The sequence below is a fragment of the Brachycentrus maculatus genome, unplaced genomic scaffold (assembly GCF_059751285.1).
Source record: "Brachycentrus maculatus isolate JH-2025_06_01 unplaced genomic scaffold, ASM5975128v1 h1tg000608l, whole genome shotgun sequence".
NCBI classification, from domain to species: Eukaryota; Metazoa; Arthropoda; class Insecta; order Trichoptera; family Brachycentridae; genus Brachycentrus; species Brachycentrus maculatus.
In genome coordinates this window covers 182,867-202,270 of record NW_028281347.1, presented here as the reverse complement: position 1 = coordinate 202,270, position 19,404 = coordinate 182,867, and the positions used below count along the sequence as shown (strand labels likewise).

Below are 19,404 nucleotides of genomic sequence, written 5' to 3'. Positions count from 1 at the left end.
TTTATTTAAGTTGGTACAAATTTATTTTATGACAAGTAAAAATTTGTGCCTCGCACTTTACGTAAAAGTATCTTCTCTGGCACAGGAATATCCACTTGGTCAGCCCATTCTAGACAAACACTGCGATTGAATGGGGAATATGTGCTTGCTAGTGCTATGGCGTCAATCATTTCTGCAAATCGCGCAATGTTAGTGCTAGCACGGATTTCCAAAAATTTGAGTGGTGTGGTTGTCAATCATGGTTAGAACGGTGAATGTTGCGCGTGTATAAAGTGACACTTAACCAGTCTATAAATACTTAGACTTCAATATTCTTCTCATCTATGTTGAGATGCTAAAATTATAAGGAGTTCATACGCGACAGTTGCGGTAGTCTCGAATAAAAGCTATTTACTGCATTGCCATTACACGAACTTATACTAAATGTATATCGCCAGATTCTCTTTAAGCAGTGGTCGGCAAACCTTTTAAGAGCCAAATATGTACATTGCAAAAATTAGAGCCAAATATATTTCCAATTCTTTCTATTTACTTACTTCAGCCTTCTTCGTGTATACAGTATTGAACAAAGGCCTCCATCTTGGACTCCCACAGTTCTCTGTTGGACGCGAGTATTTTCCAGTGCAGGCCCGCCACTGTCCTAATGTCATCGGACCATCTTGTCTGTGGCCTACCCACGCTTTTGCGTGTAGTTCTAGGCCTCCAGTCAAGCACCAGAATTGCAAAAAAATGCAATTCTAATACACCTTTATTATAATTTAAGGCCATTATCAAATTACGGGAACGCTCAATATAACTTGGTTTCATACTAAAAAATGATTTTATTCATTAATAAAAACAAATGCTATGAAAGTAATGTATCCATAAGAATCATATTTATTGCGAATAATGTCCTTGCATCTCCTTTGAAAGTTTGATCACGTCAGGTTTGTAAGTCGTTATTTTTAGGTTCTCGTTAATAAGGCGATTTCTCAGTTTGCTTTGAATAAGGCTCATGCTTCTAAAATATTCGCATGAATACGTAGAGTCGAAAAGCCTTCCCGCGGATATTTGTGTTGAATCCCGCACCTAAAAGGTCAAAAGCCGCATCCGGCTCCGGAGCCACACTTTGCCGACCTATGCCTGAAAGGAAAACTCATCTCGAAAATACTAAATTTATTCACAAAGATCGAAACGATAAACCAGATATAAATGAATTTGCCCCAAGCTGTCGTTGACGTATTCCTTTTGTCATTTAGACTAAAGATGTTCAAAGGAATCAAAAGTAACAAAAATAATTTTGCAATGCATTTTATGTGGGATCTGACCGGAGCATTTCGTCGTAACGTTACGTCGTTTGCGGCGACCATACGACTTCGGATGGAGCACTCGGCTCGCTGTACTGACTATACGAATGCTCGCATCGTAACGTGTTACGTTACGACGAAATGACTTCGACCAGATTTTACCTTTAGGTAAAACGTTAGTATCAATTTTTTTGCTGTTATCAATCCTCAGAAATAACAATTATTATTGTCAATCCCAGAAATAGCTTTGGCTCATGCACTATATTTCACAGCCGTAGATAACTACTAGCCTTATTGTCTCGCTTCAAGTAGTTTGCTTTTTTTCTTATTTTTCTTCTTCTTTAGCCTTCTGTCCTCCACTGCTGGATAAGGCCTCTTTCGTATCCATACATTTATTCTGTCTGTTGCTGCTTGCAGCCAATTTCTTCCCCCCACAGGGGCTATGTCGTCGGACCATCTTTTTTGAGGTCTTCCGACGCCTCTTTTATTCTTTCAAGGTCTCCATCTCAAAATTTTAGGGGTCCACCTGGTGGGGTCCTGTCTTGCAACATATCCCGTCCATTGCCACTTGAGTCTTGCTTCTTTTAGGAGGCTGTATTTTAAATGGTGTTTATGTTTGTTCCCGTCTATGTGAACTTACTCTCTCCTTCATATTATTTATTTATTTAAACTTCATGTACAGAAAATAAATAAGTACATTGGCGGGCTTATTAAGTACGGTAGTCACCGACCACGTAACATACTTCGTTTTATTCGCATTTATTTGCAATCCGTAGATTCGGCTTGCCTTTTTAACGTGGCTTCGTAATTTACTATACTCTTATTTGACCGACTCCTAATGACTGTGTAATTTGCATACGCGCACTATGATGTATTATAGCAATGCAACATCTCAGATCCATTCAACGTGCCACAGGCTTCACTAACAGGTTTACAAAGATGGATAGTGCATCATCTTGTCTTACTCCTGATTCTGTTTGTATCCTGTCTGTAGCCAATCTGGATATTCACAGCTGCTTCAGATTACGTTATTTTAATTGTCTTACTATTTTTGTTGGAATAACTAAAATTTGTAGTTCGTTTAGAACAAACCCCTGTTACACTGTAAAATTCTTGTGTGACTCTTTGAGGCACACAATTTAAGTGTTGCAAATAAATTTTATTTGTTTAAAATCTCATCATATGCCGACATCGAATGTGTGTATGGGATGCTTATCAGTGAATGTAGTAAGCTGCTAGGATAGGTGGACGATAATATAAACCTGTGTGTTTCAAGTGTTTATTTTTATTTTGATGTGGTAATAGAAATATCCCAAGACGCATATTTTGGTATAAAAAAGCTTGGATCTCTTCAATTCCACCATGCTCGAAAGAGTAACTTAACCCTTTTAATTTTTTTTAAAGTAGAAAAGATAATAATTTACGAAAGGGTCTTTAATCTTTCTTTCACAACTCTTCACCTGAATCATCCACACCTGAAGTCGCGCACAAGACAATTTCATTTTTGTTCATGTGTTGTGTTTTTTTTATGCTACTGATCTTGTTCAGGATATTAACTTAAATAAATAGCGATTCAAACAGTATAAATCTAAATATCCAAGGCATATTACCTCTTAACAATGATTTAGAAAACTCACTTTTAAAATTTTTATTTCCTCCCCTGTAAAATTTTCCGCAGTTAGGATAGTTTCGAACCTTCCGATACCGCTTTTGAGGGGTACTTCCTGATAAGTGCGGCCGGCGCTGTGCTAGGCCTCTGTCGCCAATGTAAGGAAGGACCGTGGTATGCCAATGCGAATCAAATATATTATTTTTTACATAATTGACTAGAAGTCTTGAGGAAATTGTTGGTTATTTATCCTCAGTACTACTTGTCCGCTTCCGTGGAGTAATGGTTATCGTGTTTGCCTACCATGCTGGAGTTCCCTGGTTTGAATCCCAGGGGGGGAGTGAAAATAAAAATGAGTAATTTTGACTAACTAACCATCACTCCGCTTCCCGCCGCAGAGGGAGGCAGATAGAATAGAACGCCACACCACTCTGTCTTTGCAAACATTTTTGCCTCTTCCTCGTTCATACATCTCCTCATACATACCCGCCGATTATCAAGTGATTTTACACTCTAATATTTATTTGATATAACCCTGGACTGGTGCCTGAAGCGCAGGAGTAATCACCGTGCCTTTGAGTAAATAAAGATTAAGATAACACTGCGGCGGTGCATAGGGCGTACGATACAGTACCCTATGCACCGCCGGGTGCGGATATGGGTTAGAAGACAACTCGGGCATGTATCGTTAGGGCATTTGTGCACTACACGGAATTTAACCGCCCGGCACGTCAGTTAGCGTTTAAAATCGATGATTGGCTTGTGTCCGTTTTTCTTCGGATCGGCGCTCTTGATCGGTCCGTGAACACGTTGCGCGTTAATTCGATCACGCTAAACTGTCGTGGCCGCTTTCGTTTTTCAAAACTGGACTGCCGGTCGGTAAAATTCCGGGTAGTGCATAAACGCCCTTAGCATATAAAACGGATGATTGGCTTGTGCTTTTGTCCATCTTTCTTCGGATCGAAGCTCTTAAACGGTGCGTGAACACGTTGCGCGTAAATTCGATCACACTTAACTGTCGTAGTCGCTTTTATTTTTCAAAACCGGACTGCCGGACGGTAAAATTCCGTGTAGTGCACAAGCGGCTTTAGGTTGCTAAACCGGCCGGCGTTCTTTGAAGGCCGAGATGTTTACAGAAGCAAGGATTAGTTCTAAATTGGGTCGTGAACGCGAGAGGGTAGAGTTGGGCACGTACGCCGGCGGGCGGACTGCGCACGCGCCGCCTCCCGCCCCCGCGCCGCCTCCCGCCCCCGCGCTCGCATCCCTCCGCCCCTCGCGACGCCAGACGCCGGATCAACGCCGCGAACATCTCCGCCGCATCCGGCACACTAGCCGGAAACAAAGGAGCTGGATCCTGCGACTTGTGGCGTAATTGCTTTCCCGCGGTTACATCTGACCTGTAAACAGAGTTACGGATCCGAGTCGATGCTCTACTTTTTCTCACTTTTTATCCATGACAGTTTGTATCGGACTTTTCTCAGGGGACTCTTCACTACACTTCAGCGTTAGGTTCCCTTCCGTTTGTGTGTGTACAACGCCGAGTGCCTTATATATTTTTTTCATTTCACAATATGATATACATAATTTGTAAACAGTCATAAATCCGAGTCTATGTTCTACTTTTTCTCACTTTTTATCCATGACAGTTTATATCGGACTTTTCTCAAGGGACTCTTCACTACAATTCAGCGGGAGGTTGCTTTCCGATAACAAGTGTACAAAACTCGAGTGCCATAGTCTTTTTTGCATTTAACAATATAATATAATTACAAGGCGATTTAACAATATAATGTTATTGCGGAAAAAGGAAAAAGAAGCAGAGGAAGACCGAGAAAAACTTGGCACGATCAGGTATGCCAAATATTTGAAAGCGGTCAGGTTAGGAGTTGAAATAATCGGCGGGTATGTATGGGGAGATGCATGAACGTGGAGTGTTTGCAAGGACAGAGTTGTGTTGCGTTCTAATCTCTCTGCCTATCCCTGCGGGGAAGCGGCGTGATGGTTATTTTGTTATATAATTACAATTACACAAATTATATCGTGGGTATACTGGTAAAACGTATAACTCTAAAATCGCTGTTCGAATAATCCCTGTTATTTAAAGCTTTTAACCTAAATAAAATACTCGCTATTACACTTAAAGTTGAATTTACTTTTGAACCGCATAAATATGACAATTTGAACTACTTAGTGTATTTTGACAGTTTATAGAACGATGAAAGCCTTATAGTGCTGCATCGTTAAGTCAAAATTGCATATTTTCGAGTTAATATATTTTGTCAGTACACCCACGATATAATATTAATACAAAAAAATATCCCACAAAGGCATGGCCTGTGTGTGAGTATACATTTTATATTATTTTTTGACATTTCATCAATGATGCTTACAGATGTTTTCATCTTCTGGTAAAAGTTAAAACTAACGAACAAAAATATATTTATGTGTATATTTAGGTTAATAAATATAGGGAAGGCGTGAGGGGTTAATTTTTATGTATTTCTAAATTTTCTAAATTATTCATGACTTAACCTTAAAAAATTAAATTCAAATAAAACGTTAATTAATAATATACTGTTTCAAAGTAGGTACGTCACCATTATTATCAATGTTTCCTTTTACAAAAAATCTTGTTCCTTAATTATATTTTTCCCTTCCCTATATTTATTAACCTATAAATACTCCTAAATATATTTTTTGTTGGTTAGTTTTAATTTTTACCAGAAGATGAAAACATCTGTAAGTTTTCGAAACTAGTATATATAAATAAAACTCATTAAAGTGGAATATTCAAGTGTTTAATAAAAAAAAACAACATGTCATTCCACAAAGTTAATGCCGAATCCATAAATAATATATCTGTTAATAGATGTAAATAAACAATACATAACACAAGCAAAATTGTATCTATTGTCTTCGGACACTTGTCGTGAAGTGTTGTTGCTGTTTGATATCGACGCGTTTGTTTGCGGTAATCCCGCTTGGCAAAAGGAACTAATGTGAAGATTATATTGACTGAGGGTCCTTATGTAGCTATACAATTCTAGGTACTTAAGTAATAATTGGTGTTATGGGGTATAACATGTACAGTTATAATTAGGGGAGAAACCAACAGTTAAGGGGAGAAACCAACAGTTAAGGGGAGGGGCATTTGTTAAACAGGTAATGGGGAATGTAGGTAGGTACACACTTCTTTTCATTTTCGGGGAAATTTATAATAAGAAAGAATATTGACATAGCATTTCAAAACGATTAATGTCATTATACAACAGCTTTAGACAAAAGACCTTTATCAGAATGTTGGATTATTGGCTAATAAATTAATATGAAAAATCACAAGACTATCGTTAACGTTATTATTAAAATCTGTAGGGAACTAAGGGAGATATTAAAGTTTAAACTTTAGATATTTGAATTAAACGAAAAACGTGCGTTCGCATACGTCATCAAAATTCCGTCATCGAACGTTTTATGACGTTATATGGTTTATTGTCTATGGTTTATAGAGCTGTAATAGTAGTAGTGTGGATTGTTTGTTTGCCACTACATTACCATTTGTGTTATACAAATATGAGTGCTGGGGGGGGGGGGGGTGGACCATAGACATCAACAAATAGAGCCGCCAATAATTTATCAATGACACCAACATTAAAATAACCTCATCGTTTCTGTGACGTCATTCATTGCCAACTAACAAAAATAACGTTTTTTATGAGGCGAATTTTCCAAAAGAAAATGATGAACGAAAATATTTATTATATCGGCTGTTATAAACACAAAACGAGTCTAATACAATCCTTTATAGGTTGAGTATGTTAAATAAGATATACCTCCCCTCTGACAATGATCCATTTGACTCTCTTTATTCTAACTACGCCAACGTCGCTGCAATACTGAATGTACTATCAAATGCTACTGAACTATCTTATAGTATTACATTATGAGTTTTTCTTCTATACCAACAATATCATCATTTATGTTTACTTCATACCTGTACATTAACGATAAAAGGATCACATTCTTGAGTTTTGTAAATATAATGTTGAAAAAATATGTAAGTAGGTACATATCGCCCACTCCTTTCAACAACGTCTTATATAAACTTGATTTTTCAGGAGATCGTTTTTAAAGTTTAAGAATATAATGAAATGTTTTAAAAACAAATATGAAGCCACTTATTGAACTTTTAACTGTGCAACAGATCATTTAAAACCAAGATTTTTTCTCCATTTAAAAATAATTAGTATATTTATAATAATAATTAAACAATACCTTTTCTACAAAATGTAACAACAACACTTTCTGCTCTGAAGCGGGTAAATATTAAGTTAAAAATATGCCACTTTTGCTGGGATAAAGTACATTTTCTGGGCATTCCGAAAACATGCACAAGTGAAAATTGACGATTTTTTTATGACGTTGTTGAAAGGAGTGAGCGATATAAGGTAGTTATTGAACGTATTCACGGCGTGATCCACGCAACAGTTTAGTTAAAAATCATTTTACATAAACATAAGAAAGCTTACACATTTTTTTAAAATTTACTTTATTATTTGTAGCTTGCTTACAAGATAAATTTACAAAGTAGAGCAGTCCAGTTCAGTAGAAATTGATGTTGAACAAAGTTATGGGTTTTCAAAAATTCGCGAATATTTGTATTATGTCATACGCATTGGACGTGTTAAATAAATATTACAGTGAAAAACCACTAACATTTATTTTGACACCCTTCTGGGAATCGAACTTGATGTCTCCAGCGCGGTAGGTAAACGCTATTACCATTGCACTATGATGCGGGCATCGTCGGGTATTAGGTATGTTATAGTCGTTTTATACGATCGAATTACTTATAATTTATTATACTGCTTTACACATTTTAATTCCTTTGTGTTAAATGTATTTAGTAAATAGTTTAATATCTATTTTGAAACCCCTATACGCACCCGTATTTTGTCCGCCTCCGTAGTGTAATGGTCAGCACGCTCGGCTACCGTGCGTTTATACTGCGTTTATATGATGCAGTGCCCTATGCGCCATTGGGGTGTGGATAAGAGTTTGAATTATATGATGCAGTGCCCTATGCACCCTCAAGTGCAGATGAGAGTTTGGAGTAGAATAATCCGCACACGAAGGTGTTTAGGGTACCGCGTTGGATCGCCGGTATCAATTTGATCGTCATTAAACGAAGTACGGTGATCATTCCCTTGCTCTAGTTTGTCGGGAGTTAAATCGGGATTATAGGAGTGGAATGTAATTGGTGGGATGCAGATGATGCGAGCGAAGAGACTCGCCGTGAAGTACATTAGGTCCTTTGATGTAGGAATTGGAACAGGATAATGACATTGCATACCCGTAGGCACTTGTTTGAGCTTGTGAGATCTAGATAAGCCTCTTGAGGTTTTAATACGAGCATCTATGGTATATTATATAATATTAAAGTCTTTTGTGTCTTATTCCCTGCATTTTCTCGACATAATATTTCGCAACATGGGAAAGAGTAGAAATACTGAATATTATTTTTCGAGATCTGAATATAGATGTAGAAGAATATGGAAGTCTGGGCATTTACGCGGCTTAAGACCGTCATAGGCTAGTTTAAGTGATCACTTACACACGTGTAACATTAACCAATTTTACCACACTTTTCAAATTCTTGGAAGTTTTATATATGGTATATATATATATATATATATATATATATACACACACATACATATATATATATATATATATATATAAATATATATATATATATATATATATATATATATATATATATATATATATATATATATATATATATATATATATATACACTTGCTAAATGTACAATCTCTGGATATCTTGTTTTTTATGTCTTGCCCACTACTAGAAAGGACTTTTATCTATTGACAACAATCCTTCGTTTACTTATCGATCCAATTCTAGAGCGATGGGGCTTTTAAGATCGTCGCGCTCCGGTGGCTGGGTAGAAGCAAGTTCTTCCAAGCAATTCCAAAATGATGCATGAACATCTTGTGATTGTTTCAATTGGTTAAGGTTAGAATAGATTCTCTTTCTTCACTGCTGCTGGCACTCTCTATAATGTCGCTTCTTTAAATGGATTCTAAAAATATGATCTTACCTATCAAACTGCATTTCTCTGGATGTTTTAACATCTCTTTCTGAATTTGGGGGCCAGTAAAGTAGTCTAAAGCTTTATAAAATTGATTAACTTTGTTTTCACCACTTTTTTATTAATACAATTCAACATACCGGTTTCGACACTACTTTGTCATCATCAGGGTTTATTTTAAATCATAAACATTAAAATACTCTCACCAAAAACTTCCACACACTTCATAAAAATCCTAAATGTATTTATGAAGTGTGTGGTAGTTTTTGGTGAGAGTATTTTAATAGTTTTGATTTATAATAAACCCTGATGATTACAAAGTATTGTCGAAACCGGTAGGTTGAATTGTATTAATGAAAATAGTGGTGAATACAAAGTTAATTAATTTTATAAAGTTTATAAAATGTGCCACAAAGTATGTGCGGAAAACATTCATCAAATAGTCAAAAGCATTTGATTGATTGAACCGAGTTATTCGACCGACTACTCGGTTTGGCAAACATCAAACCGATTAATACTCGCACTCGGTAACTCGGTTAAACTTGTACTCGGCGCATCTCTAATTGCAACGTTCCCTTGAGGACGTTTAATTCCAAGTGTATTTACGAGAGTGATCGAAGTGTCGGACTTGGACCCATTGAATGCTCACTGTTACTGTTCCTTTGTAGTATGCCATACCGAGGTACAATCTGGTTGAAAGAAGGTTTAAAGTCTGTCCCTTAGACTCTGTTTCTTCTATTATTGGGTTCTTGTTACTGTATTGAATGCCTCTTGTGTACTTTTTTCCTCAAATTTATCAATTAGTGACCTCGAATTCGTTTATTTAAAACGATAAGACGTTAATATTGCTGGTGGTTTCTAAATTTGCTACTATTATCACGCCGTTTCTCCGCAGGGGTAGGCAGAGAGGATGGAACGCCACACTCTCTTGTCCTGACATACACTCCTACCTTCGATTAAAGCCATACATTCCCCCCGATTATCCAGACTTTTGACACTATCATATTTAAGGTTCTGATTTATATGATCTTGCCAAATCTTTTTCGGCCGTCCTCTTTCTGTTCCCCCTCTCACATTCGCCACATATATTTTCTTAGTCATTCTCTCGTTATCCATTCGCTTAGCATGTCCATACCACCTTAATGAACTCCTCTTTATCTTTTCAATTATTCCTTGTTCAGCCTTACATTCCTTTCTTATACATGGTATGTATCATTTCTGTCATACAATGATTTTTCCAGGGGGCGCATTATAACAATGTTCAGTCTGCTTTCATCCTTCCTTTGCCAGCTCCATGTTCCGCTTCCATACATCAGCTAAATTAAAAAAATATGCAATTATATTTTGTTTATTACTTCGCAATTGTCATATGTAGTCGGTACGTCAACCTTAGCTGTACATATACATATTGAAGTTTTTTTATCGATTTGAGATATATTAATTAATTTAACCAAATCGGACCGAATTGGTGTTAATTGATCCCAGTGGGGGTGTAATAACCAATTTATTGGGCAAATCAAAATACGTATTGTTTTTGGACTTTCTGTATCTAGAAGGAAATACAGTAAACTCCCCTATAACGTGAAATAGGTGCCGTGTTATCAGAGGGAATGTTATAAGTGGTTTATTTTTAAAATTGTATTTTTACATGTTCACCAGCGGTAAAGCCTGAAATAAATCATTTAAAATTATAATTAGAATACAATTTAAAAATGTAAACGAATTCATAACATTACCTTTCATAACGCGGTACCATATCAACGTTATAGGGGGGGTTACTGTATAACGATGCTAAAATACACATGATACAACTGTTATTTACATTTCTTACAAGAAAAATTCAGCTTTATCTGGTTATTTTCATTTCAGATTCATTTAATTTTTTTATATTCTTAGTGTTCTTAATAAAGCTATTTACAGAGAAATGAGCTAATTTTGACTTTTCAAACAATCATAAATGTTGATAAAAATTGTGATAAAACAGCGAACGTGAAAAGTGACTTACAAGATTCTTCATGTATATTTGAATTATACTGAGGAAGTTTCGAAATGTGGACAGCCATGGAAATTAACTTACCACATCAGCTGTCCACTTAACAAAACTTTGAGGTCAATGATTTTCCTTTGAAGGTTCATATAGAACTTTTTATGTAATTAAGTAGTTAATTATTTTTTTTGATATCTCATCAAAGACGAAGAAGTATATGGAAGTCTGGGCATTTATGACCTCCATATTCTTCTTTACCTTTGATGAGATGTCAAAAAAAACTTCTATGATTAGAGATAATCCAGAAGTATTTCGACACACTCAAAATGTTGTAATCGAAAGATGCTACAACTTTTGAAAATGGCGTCGTAAGTCAATCTTATTTGACATTTGTGAACTAGACACCTGCAGTATACAAACAGATTGATAAAACGGGCACAGTTGTGTATCGACACTGGCGTCATCCCTTTTCCACTTAACAGAAAAAAATTGTAAAGATCCTAATGTAATAAAATACCTAGGTACCTACCTATACATTTTATTACGTACTTACAAATAGTACCTACATAAAACAGTTCTACCACCAGATGTCGCATGCGTCGCGCTGAATAAAACAAAAGACATCAGATAGAAAAAATATAATATTCTGAACTGTCAGTATCAGATAGATAGATAGAAAAATATTATAAAGATAAATTAAGAATAAACTTTAAATATAAACTTGAATTACAAAGCAACACATTGTTTATTTTATTATTATACACCCACTTTACATATTATTTACACCCAATTTACGAAGGAAAATATTACCACGTTATATATATATATATATATATATATATATATATATATATATATATATATATATATATATATATATATATATATATATATATATATATATATATTTATTTTGTAAAAAAAGGTACAACAAAATTGGATAATTAATTTTGAGCCACCCCAAATGTCAAATATGACTGACGTATGAAGCCATTTGCAAAAATGATGACATCTTACATCCACCGATAGGGTGATTGATTTTGTGCCACCCTGTAGTTGTGTCGTACCCACGTCTTCTGGACACGAATTAAAACCGTTTGTTGATCCGATAATCCGTTTTGCTATAATTAAATAAAAATAATAGCTATGTCCTGGTTCGATTGGGGAGACTAAGACACGGAGACAACATTTTGAGTGTGTCCAAGTACTTGTTCATAAATTATAATCATTATTACATTATAAATTATTCACTGGATTATAATCATGTATGTGATTATAATCTAGGATTCGGACCTCACATACAAGTGAAAGAGTTTCTGCTCAACAAAACTACTTTTTCCAGTTACATTCCCCTCATAAATTTGTTTTACGGTTCTTTCCTCACCCATTCGTTCTATATGTCCAAACCATCCGAACAAACATTTCTTAATTGTATCGATAATGCTTATCTCAGATTTGCATTCCTTCCTTATTTCACTATTCGAACATCTATCATACATCGTTTTGTCGCACATTCTTCTGAGAGATCGCATTTCGACTGCATTCAGTCTACTTTCATCCTTCTTTTGCCAAGTCCATGTTTCACTTCCATACATTAGGGTCGAAACCAGGACTCCGTCGTGTACTGTCAGTTTAGTTTTAATCATCCAATATTATTTTTATTAAATCAAAACAATAATGTCACATTATTTTTTTACATCTCATCAAAGATGAAGAAGAATATGGAAGTCTGGGCATTTACGGGGCTGACGACCGTTATAGGCTGGTTTAAGTGATCACTTTACACACGTGTAACATTCACCAATTCTACCCATTATTGACAACCACACTACTCAAATTCTTGGAAGTTTTATATATACGAACCAATAATAAATAATATGTAAGTAACTCCTGTAATTGAAGATAATCCAGATTTTGTGAACAAGTATTTGGACACACTCAAAATGTTGTAAATAATGTCACATATTAAAGCAGTAATTAACTTTACATTTTCATTAATATTCTTCTGTTATCTCATAAGTAATTGTGAAATGATTTTTTTGCAAGTTGTCGTCTCTCTTGGATAGATCACGTTTTACATTCTCCTCAGTAATTTGTGTTTTTATGGTATTATTAAGTGATTAGGCTCGTTCTTGACTTTCCACAACAACTTATATTATAAATGCAGCATCTGATATTATATAATACCCCGAAGTACAAGAGACTGTGAATAATTGGAAGATGTACCTTAGTCTTTCAATACGCTTTACTTAATCGTATTGTTTACGTTTTACATCTTAACTTTTCCTCTGTAACTTAGCTCACTTAAATGTACGTTTATCTAAATTAACAAATTGAATCATTTATACGTAATTCAATGTAAAACAAACCGGTTACACTCGCGGCTCGACGTATCCCGCAATGATGTTGAATAACAAGCTCAGCATTCACTTTCAGGCAATTTATATCACAATGATTAGTTCACAGTATACGTGAGTAGATAATACATCTCAGGTGTACATCGTGTCTTTTTCTACCACATGTCACGTATCCATCTCTTCAATTTCGTTCTCAAACATGTTTGTTTATTTATTTTCCTCCCTCCACTGCCGATGAGTTTGGCTACGTTCTCCTTATCGTAAATTACTCGACCAAGAGGTTTATCCAGTGCGAAGCCAGCCTAACGTAACATAAATTTATTAATTTTTTTAAGTGAATAATCGTTTATTTTAAATGTTGGTTGACCCTGTCGGTTATCGAACTCGTAACCTCGTGGTAAACTTGAGAGTGGATTAAACTGTTTAAAATAAAACTAATTTGTTTTTAACCACTTTTTATTGGTACTTTTCCCCAACCGGTTCCGACAAGAACCTTGTCATCATAAGGGTTAAACATGTACTGTACATGTTTAAATCTGATTATGACAAGGTGCTTTTCGGAACCGGTTGGAGAAAAGTACCTTTAAAAAGTGGTTAAAAACAAAGTAGTTTTTTCTTGAATGTTTACCGCAGATAACTTTATGGCACATTTTATAATATCTTTATAAAATTGATTTACTTTGTTTTCACCACTTTTTTTTATTTATACAATTCAACCTACCGGTTTCGACAATACCTTGTCATCATCAGGGTTTATTTTAAAACAAAAACATTAAAAACATTAAAATACCCTCACCAAAAACTTCCACAAGCTCCATAAACATTTAGGATTTTTATGGAGTGTGTGAAAGTTTTTGGTGAGAGTATTTTAATGTTTTTGATTTAAAATAAACCCTGATAATGACAAGGTATTGTCGAAACCGGTAGGTTAAATTGTATGAATAAAAAAAGTGGTGAAAAAAACTTTAATTAATTTTATAAATATACAAAGTAGTTTTATTTCATAAAGTTTACAAAATGTGCCACAAACTATCTGCGAAAAACATTCAAGAAAAAATACGAGTGGACTGTTTACGGCGAGGTCAGCTGCACCAGAATAATGTTGGAACCATTTCATATTTTTACGATTGTACGTTATCATTATTGGTGCAATACTAAAATTACATACGCAAGGAAGATATTAATTGGTATTACGGAAACGATGACAATAGGGACGCCTTACATTGGCCATTACGTATTGCAATTGACCGAGTTATCATTTATTTAGTATGGACTTTGATATTATTTACCTTATTGTCTTAAGATGCGTTTTAGGTACGTCATTATTTTCCCTATCTATCTGTTGTCTGTCTACTGCATCAATATGTATTTGATTTATTTGTCGTCCGATACGATATGGTGCGAGAGTTAGTGACGTGATATTGTGTTCAATTCTCAAACTCGCTGTTATCGTGCGAGAGTTAGTAACGTGCTAATGTGAACGATTCTCGAGCGCATTGTTCCAGCCCGAGAGTTAGTAACGTGCAAATGTCTTCATTCTCAAACTCGCTGTTATCGTGCGAGAGTTAGTAACGTGCTAACGTGAACGATTCTCGAGCGCATTGTTCCAGCCTGAGAGTTAGTAACGTGCAAATGTCTTCAATTCTCAAACTCACTGTTATCGTGCGAGAGTTAGTAACGTGCTAATGTGAACGATTCTCGAGCGAATTGTTTTAGTCCGAGAGTTAGTAACGTGCTAATGTGTTCAATTCTCAAATTCGCTGTAATCGTGCGAGAGTTAGTAACGTGCTAATGTGAACGATTCTCGAGCGCATTGTTCTAGTCCGAGAGTTAGTAACGTGCTAATGTGTTCAATTCTCAAGCTCACTGTTATCGTGCGAGAGTTAGTAACGTGCTAATGTGAACGATTCTCGAGCGAATTGTTCCAGTCCGAGAGTTAGTAACGTGCTAATGTGTTCAATTCTCAAGCTCACTGTTATCGTGCGAGAGTTAGTAACGTGCTAATGTGAACGATTCTCGAGCGAATTGTTCCTGTCCGAGAGTTAGTAACGTGTTAATGTGTTCAATTCTCAAGCTCACTGTTATCGTGCGAGAGTTAGTAACGTGCTGATGTGAACGATTCTCGAGCGAATTGTTCCAGTCCGAGAGTTAGTAACGTGCTAATGTGTTCAATTCTTGAACACATCGTTCATGATCTATTTCCATCCTTAATCACCCTTAGCATTAAACCATTTATCGTATCTGTTCAGTTCAGTTGTAGTCGTCCTCCGTCGGCCCATTTAAACAATTGTCGACGGCAAGCTTCATTTGTTATTCAAGTCATCATTATCCCTTACGTTAATATGTCAATATGTTTTCCATGCAGGATCTCTAGGATAGAGATGTAACTCCGTACAAGGTGTGAATTATAGTGGATTACACTCTCACAAGGTTAGGTCGTACATGTAGCAGTATAGGGAAATGCGATAACGCCGCGTGAAACCCTTACACCCTTACTGTCGATTTTACATTATAGCCTTTTTTCCAAGTAGCGATTTTTAGTCATTTGTACAACGGTTTTTCACCGTTAGTGGTAATATCGTTTTGCTCTAGTGAAAATTTCAAACGCAATCTGATACCCACAAGAACAATCGTTCAGAAAAGAAGACGCGACATTCATTTTATTTATGGTTAATTTTATTTATTGATTCAGCATTAACTTTGTTGATTGAAATTTATTTATTTATTCACACAAAACGCCAAGAGGGCTTTTACAAGTAAAAATTCAAGTTACACAAATACAAAAAAATATAGAGTTGTTACAAATATAAGATAAAAACATTCAGATACATAAAATAACAAGAAAGTATAATCTACATTACAAAAATTACATGAATAGTCTAGCTGACAGAAAACTATGTTGATTATTTAAAAAAAAACACAAAAATAATACCACTGATGGAGTAAAAAATAAAGAAATTAAACTCAATCACAGGGTATTATATTATGGTATACAAGACTTAAATTTAAAAAAAAATTATTTTTTTTTCGTTGCGTTAAGTATCAATCGTGTATCACTTTTTAGCACAGATCCAATAGTATTCGTTAATAATATTCACGCGCGTAGTTTTCTCATTTCGTTTCATGAAGTCGCGTCTTGTATAAATTACTAATTATTGTAAAATTTATTTCAATATCTTCGTAATGCGGCCAAAACACAGCTGCCGGAGATGGCGTACGTTGAATTTTTAATTAGGAACTACTCTTTGGAATATCAGATAAATGCTTCAACATACCTACGTATAAATTGTACGTTACTCAAGTATGATTTTGAATGCATTCCTACAAACACATCTGCGATCGTGGTGAAAAGGAACCACAACGTAATCACAAGAAATAGTGATTAGATTATTAGGTAATACTACGTACGCACATGTTGGAGCAGCCGTGGATGCGGAAGAAGCGTAGTCCGCATGTGCTTTGTGTCCACCCTCGAGAGGAAGCGGCGTTATGCTTAATCAAATTAAGTTAAAACAACGTTCGTGGTTGTCTTGGTTATCTCTGGTTGTGCGACCGTTAACCCCTACAGTCCACAGTGAGGTAAACGTCCTGTATAGTTTTGTTGCGCTGTAACCTCTCAGCGATAGGTTATCGTTACCTCCTTACCGGACAATTAAGCTTTCTTTGATAATATTTCCCTGCAGCGCAGGAGTGATCATGTAACGATCAAGCTAACACTCCGGCAAAACGCAGCCGTATAAGAGAATAGGAGCAATGCAGGCATTCTATAGGCGGCATTTGGTCTTCACCGAGTATAAATCCGATCTACGGACAGCCTTCATACGTAACTGTTAAATGCGGACCCTGCGAGTCCTAAACGCACTCCCAGTTCCTTTTGAAGGCTGCCATTTTAAGTTAAGTACCCTCCCAAGTACTTAAAACTCTCGACCCTTTCGATGAGCTGGTTACTCAACGTCGATGGTTGCCGGGCATCTAGGCATGAGCTGTTACACAACATATGGGTTTTTGCAACATTTATTGTAAGCCCCATGTGCGTAGAATATACATTCGCCCTATCGATGTTGATTGAAGACCCTCGACGGAGTTATCGATTATAACAGCATCATCTGCGTACTATAGATTGCAGAGTTTCCGGGAGGGGGAGATGATTATATCCCGGTCAGATGGTAATGACTTTTGAAGAATAAAATCCATGAGGATGATAAAGATGAAAGGCGCGAGGACGCAGTCTTGCGCCGTTCCTCTATCATTACATAGATACAATTATAAAAATGTTGGTACAATGGCAGCTTCAACAGTATTTTTTTTTAAATTTTAGTTAAAACTGTAATTCAGAATTGGCTGTCCGGTACGCATCTGAACAATTTGAATAATCTGAACCAATATCAAGAACACTTAATTTGATACAACTCATAAAGCAGAGACTAGTTATATTTACCGTCCGCAAACAGTACAGATGCTGATATGTTACTGATAACATATAACTTTGGCATAATTATGTTATGATCTCGGTTTGTGTGCATCAAGTGACCGAAAGAAACATTTCGTATTACTATTAGTAAGAGTGAGCGCGCCGCGCGCTACAAAACAATTATTCGCTGCGAGTGTATCTCGTGTCCGCGTTACACAATTGACGATGCAGTTCGGCAAATGTTTACCAGCGATAGTGTAATTGCGATAAAAGTGTCACGAATCGTTTTTCCTCGCTCGGCACCATGTTGGGTCACGGGGACGGAGATCGGAAGCGGGGGCTGCGGCGGTTCTCGGTGCTGGCGCGCACGGACAGCGTGGACTCGAACCTCGCGGAGGACATCCAGGAGCACCACACGTACTCCAAGTGCGACAAGTACGGCGAGATCAGCAACCCGCGGCTGGCGGACCGGTTCGACAGCGCGGGGTTCGCCCGCGAGCTGCTGAAGCAGAACAGCGAGGGTGCGCAGGTGCATACGCCGGAGCGGCCGCAGAAGAACCACGCGCACCACCACAACTCCCTTCAGCAGCTCATCCGCCACTTCGGGCAGAGGGTGGGCGCGTGGCGCCGCAACAGCGGCGGCGGCGGCGACCGGGACGCCTCCAACACCAAGGGGTTCCGCTCCCGCTCGCGCTCGCTGGGCGCCCCCGCCGTCGGCGCCGCCGCTGCCGCCCCGGTCGCTCGCGCTCCCGTCGCCCGCGCCTCCGTCTCCCGCGCCATCGCCTCTTGCGTCCCCGGAGCCCGCGCCTTCACCGCCCGCACCTTGGCTGCTTGCGTCCCCACCTCCCGAAGCGCCCGCACCGGCGCCGCCCCCGACGCTTACGGCCCCGCTTCTTGCGCCCCCGATGCTAGGGCCCCCGACGCTAGGGCCCCCGACGCTAGGGCCCCCGACGCAAGCGCCCCCGAGGCTAGCGACCCCGCCGCCGCTTCCGGGCCCGAAGTGGAATACCACCGACCTTTTGGCGATTGCGATGAGACCTATCGTATTTTCGAATCAATAATGGAGCAAGGTAAATTAGTTTCCTACCATTATTTGTCTCATCTCTGATTCGTACCAATTGGTGCACGATTCGTCTCCTTTTCTTCCGGTCACTGCCGAGACTTCTCTTACGTCCTGGCGATATTCCCAAAGTGAAAATGAGATTACCACTAGTTCCTCGTTAGTGACACTCATGGTTGCATAGGCTCTTTAACCGGTGTCAAGAGGACAATTATACTCCCGTCAAATGCAGAAGATCGCTCTCTACAAGGGAAACAGTTCTGGGGCAGAATGTGGAAACTACAGAGCGATGAGTCGTTGATTGCCGTTGGTAAAGTGTATGGAAGAATCCTTATCGAAATGGCAAGAACCATAACAAAGGACAAAGGATGTTCAAGTGGATTTATGAATGGGAGATGATGTACGGTTAAAATTTTTGCTTTGCATATTATAACAGAAAAGTTTTTGGGCAAAAACCAAAAGTTTTTCTGCGCATTTGTGGATTCGTATGACCGAGTTGATAGAACGAAACTATGGAAGGTATTATCTGAGTATGTAGTAATTGTATGTAATAAGGCATTGCAGCCTTGTACGAGGATA

The 19,404-nt window shown here is 37.4% G+C and overlaps 1 protein-coding gene across 10 annotated transcripts in view; it reads left to right on the top strand.

Moving 5' to 3' along the window:
* Window positions 1-19,404, top strand: part of LOC148301102 (uncharacterized) — a 154,132-nt gene that overhangs the window by 83,631 nt on the left and 51,097 nt on the right. For 3 of the 10 annotated variants that reach the window (XM_088273826.1, XM_088273824.1, XM_088273825.1), the window contains exon 2: window positions 17,673-18,835. The exons of the other annotated variants lie outside the window; for them this stretch is intronic. In XM_088273826.1, the coding sequence (XP_088129952.1) occupies window positions 18,070-18,835 (766 nt within the window). In that variant the 5' untranslated portion in view covers window positions 17,673-18,069. The remainder of the gene's footprint in view (window positions 1-17,672; window positions 18,836-19,404) is intronic. 10 annotated transcript variants of the gene reach the window in all.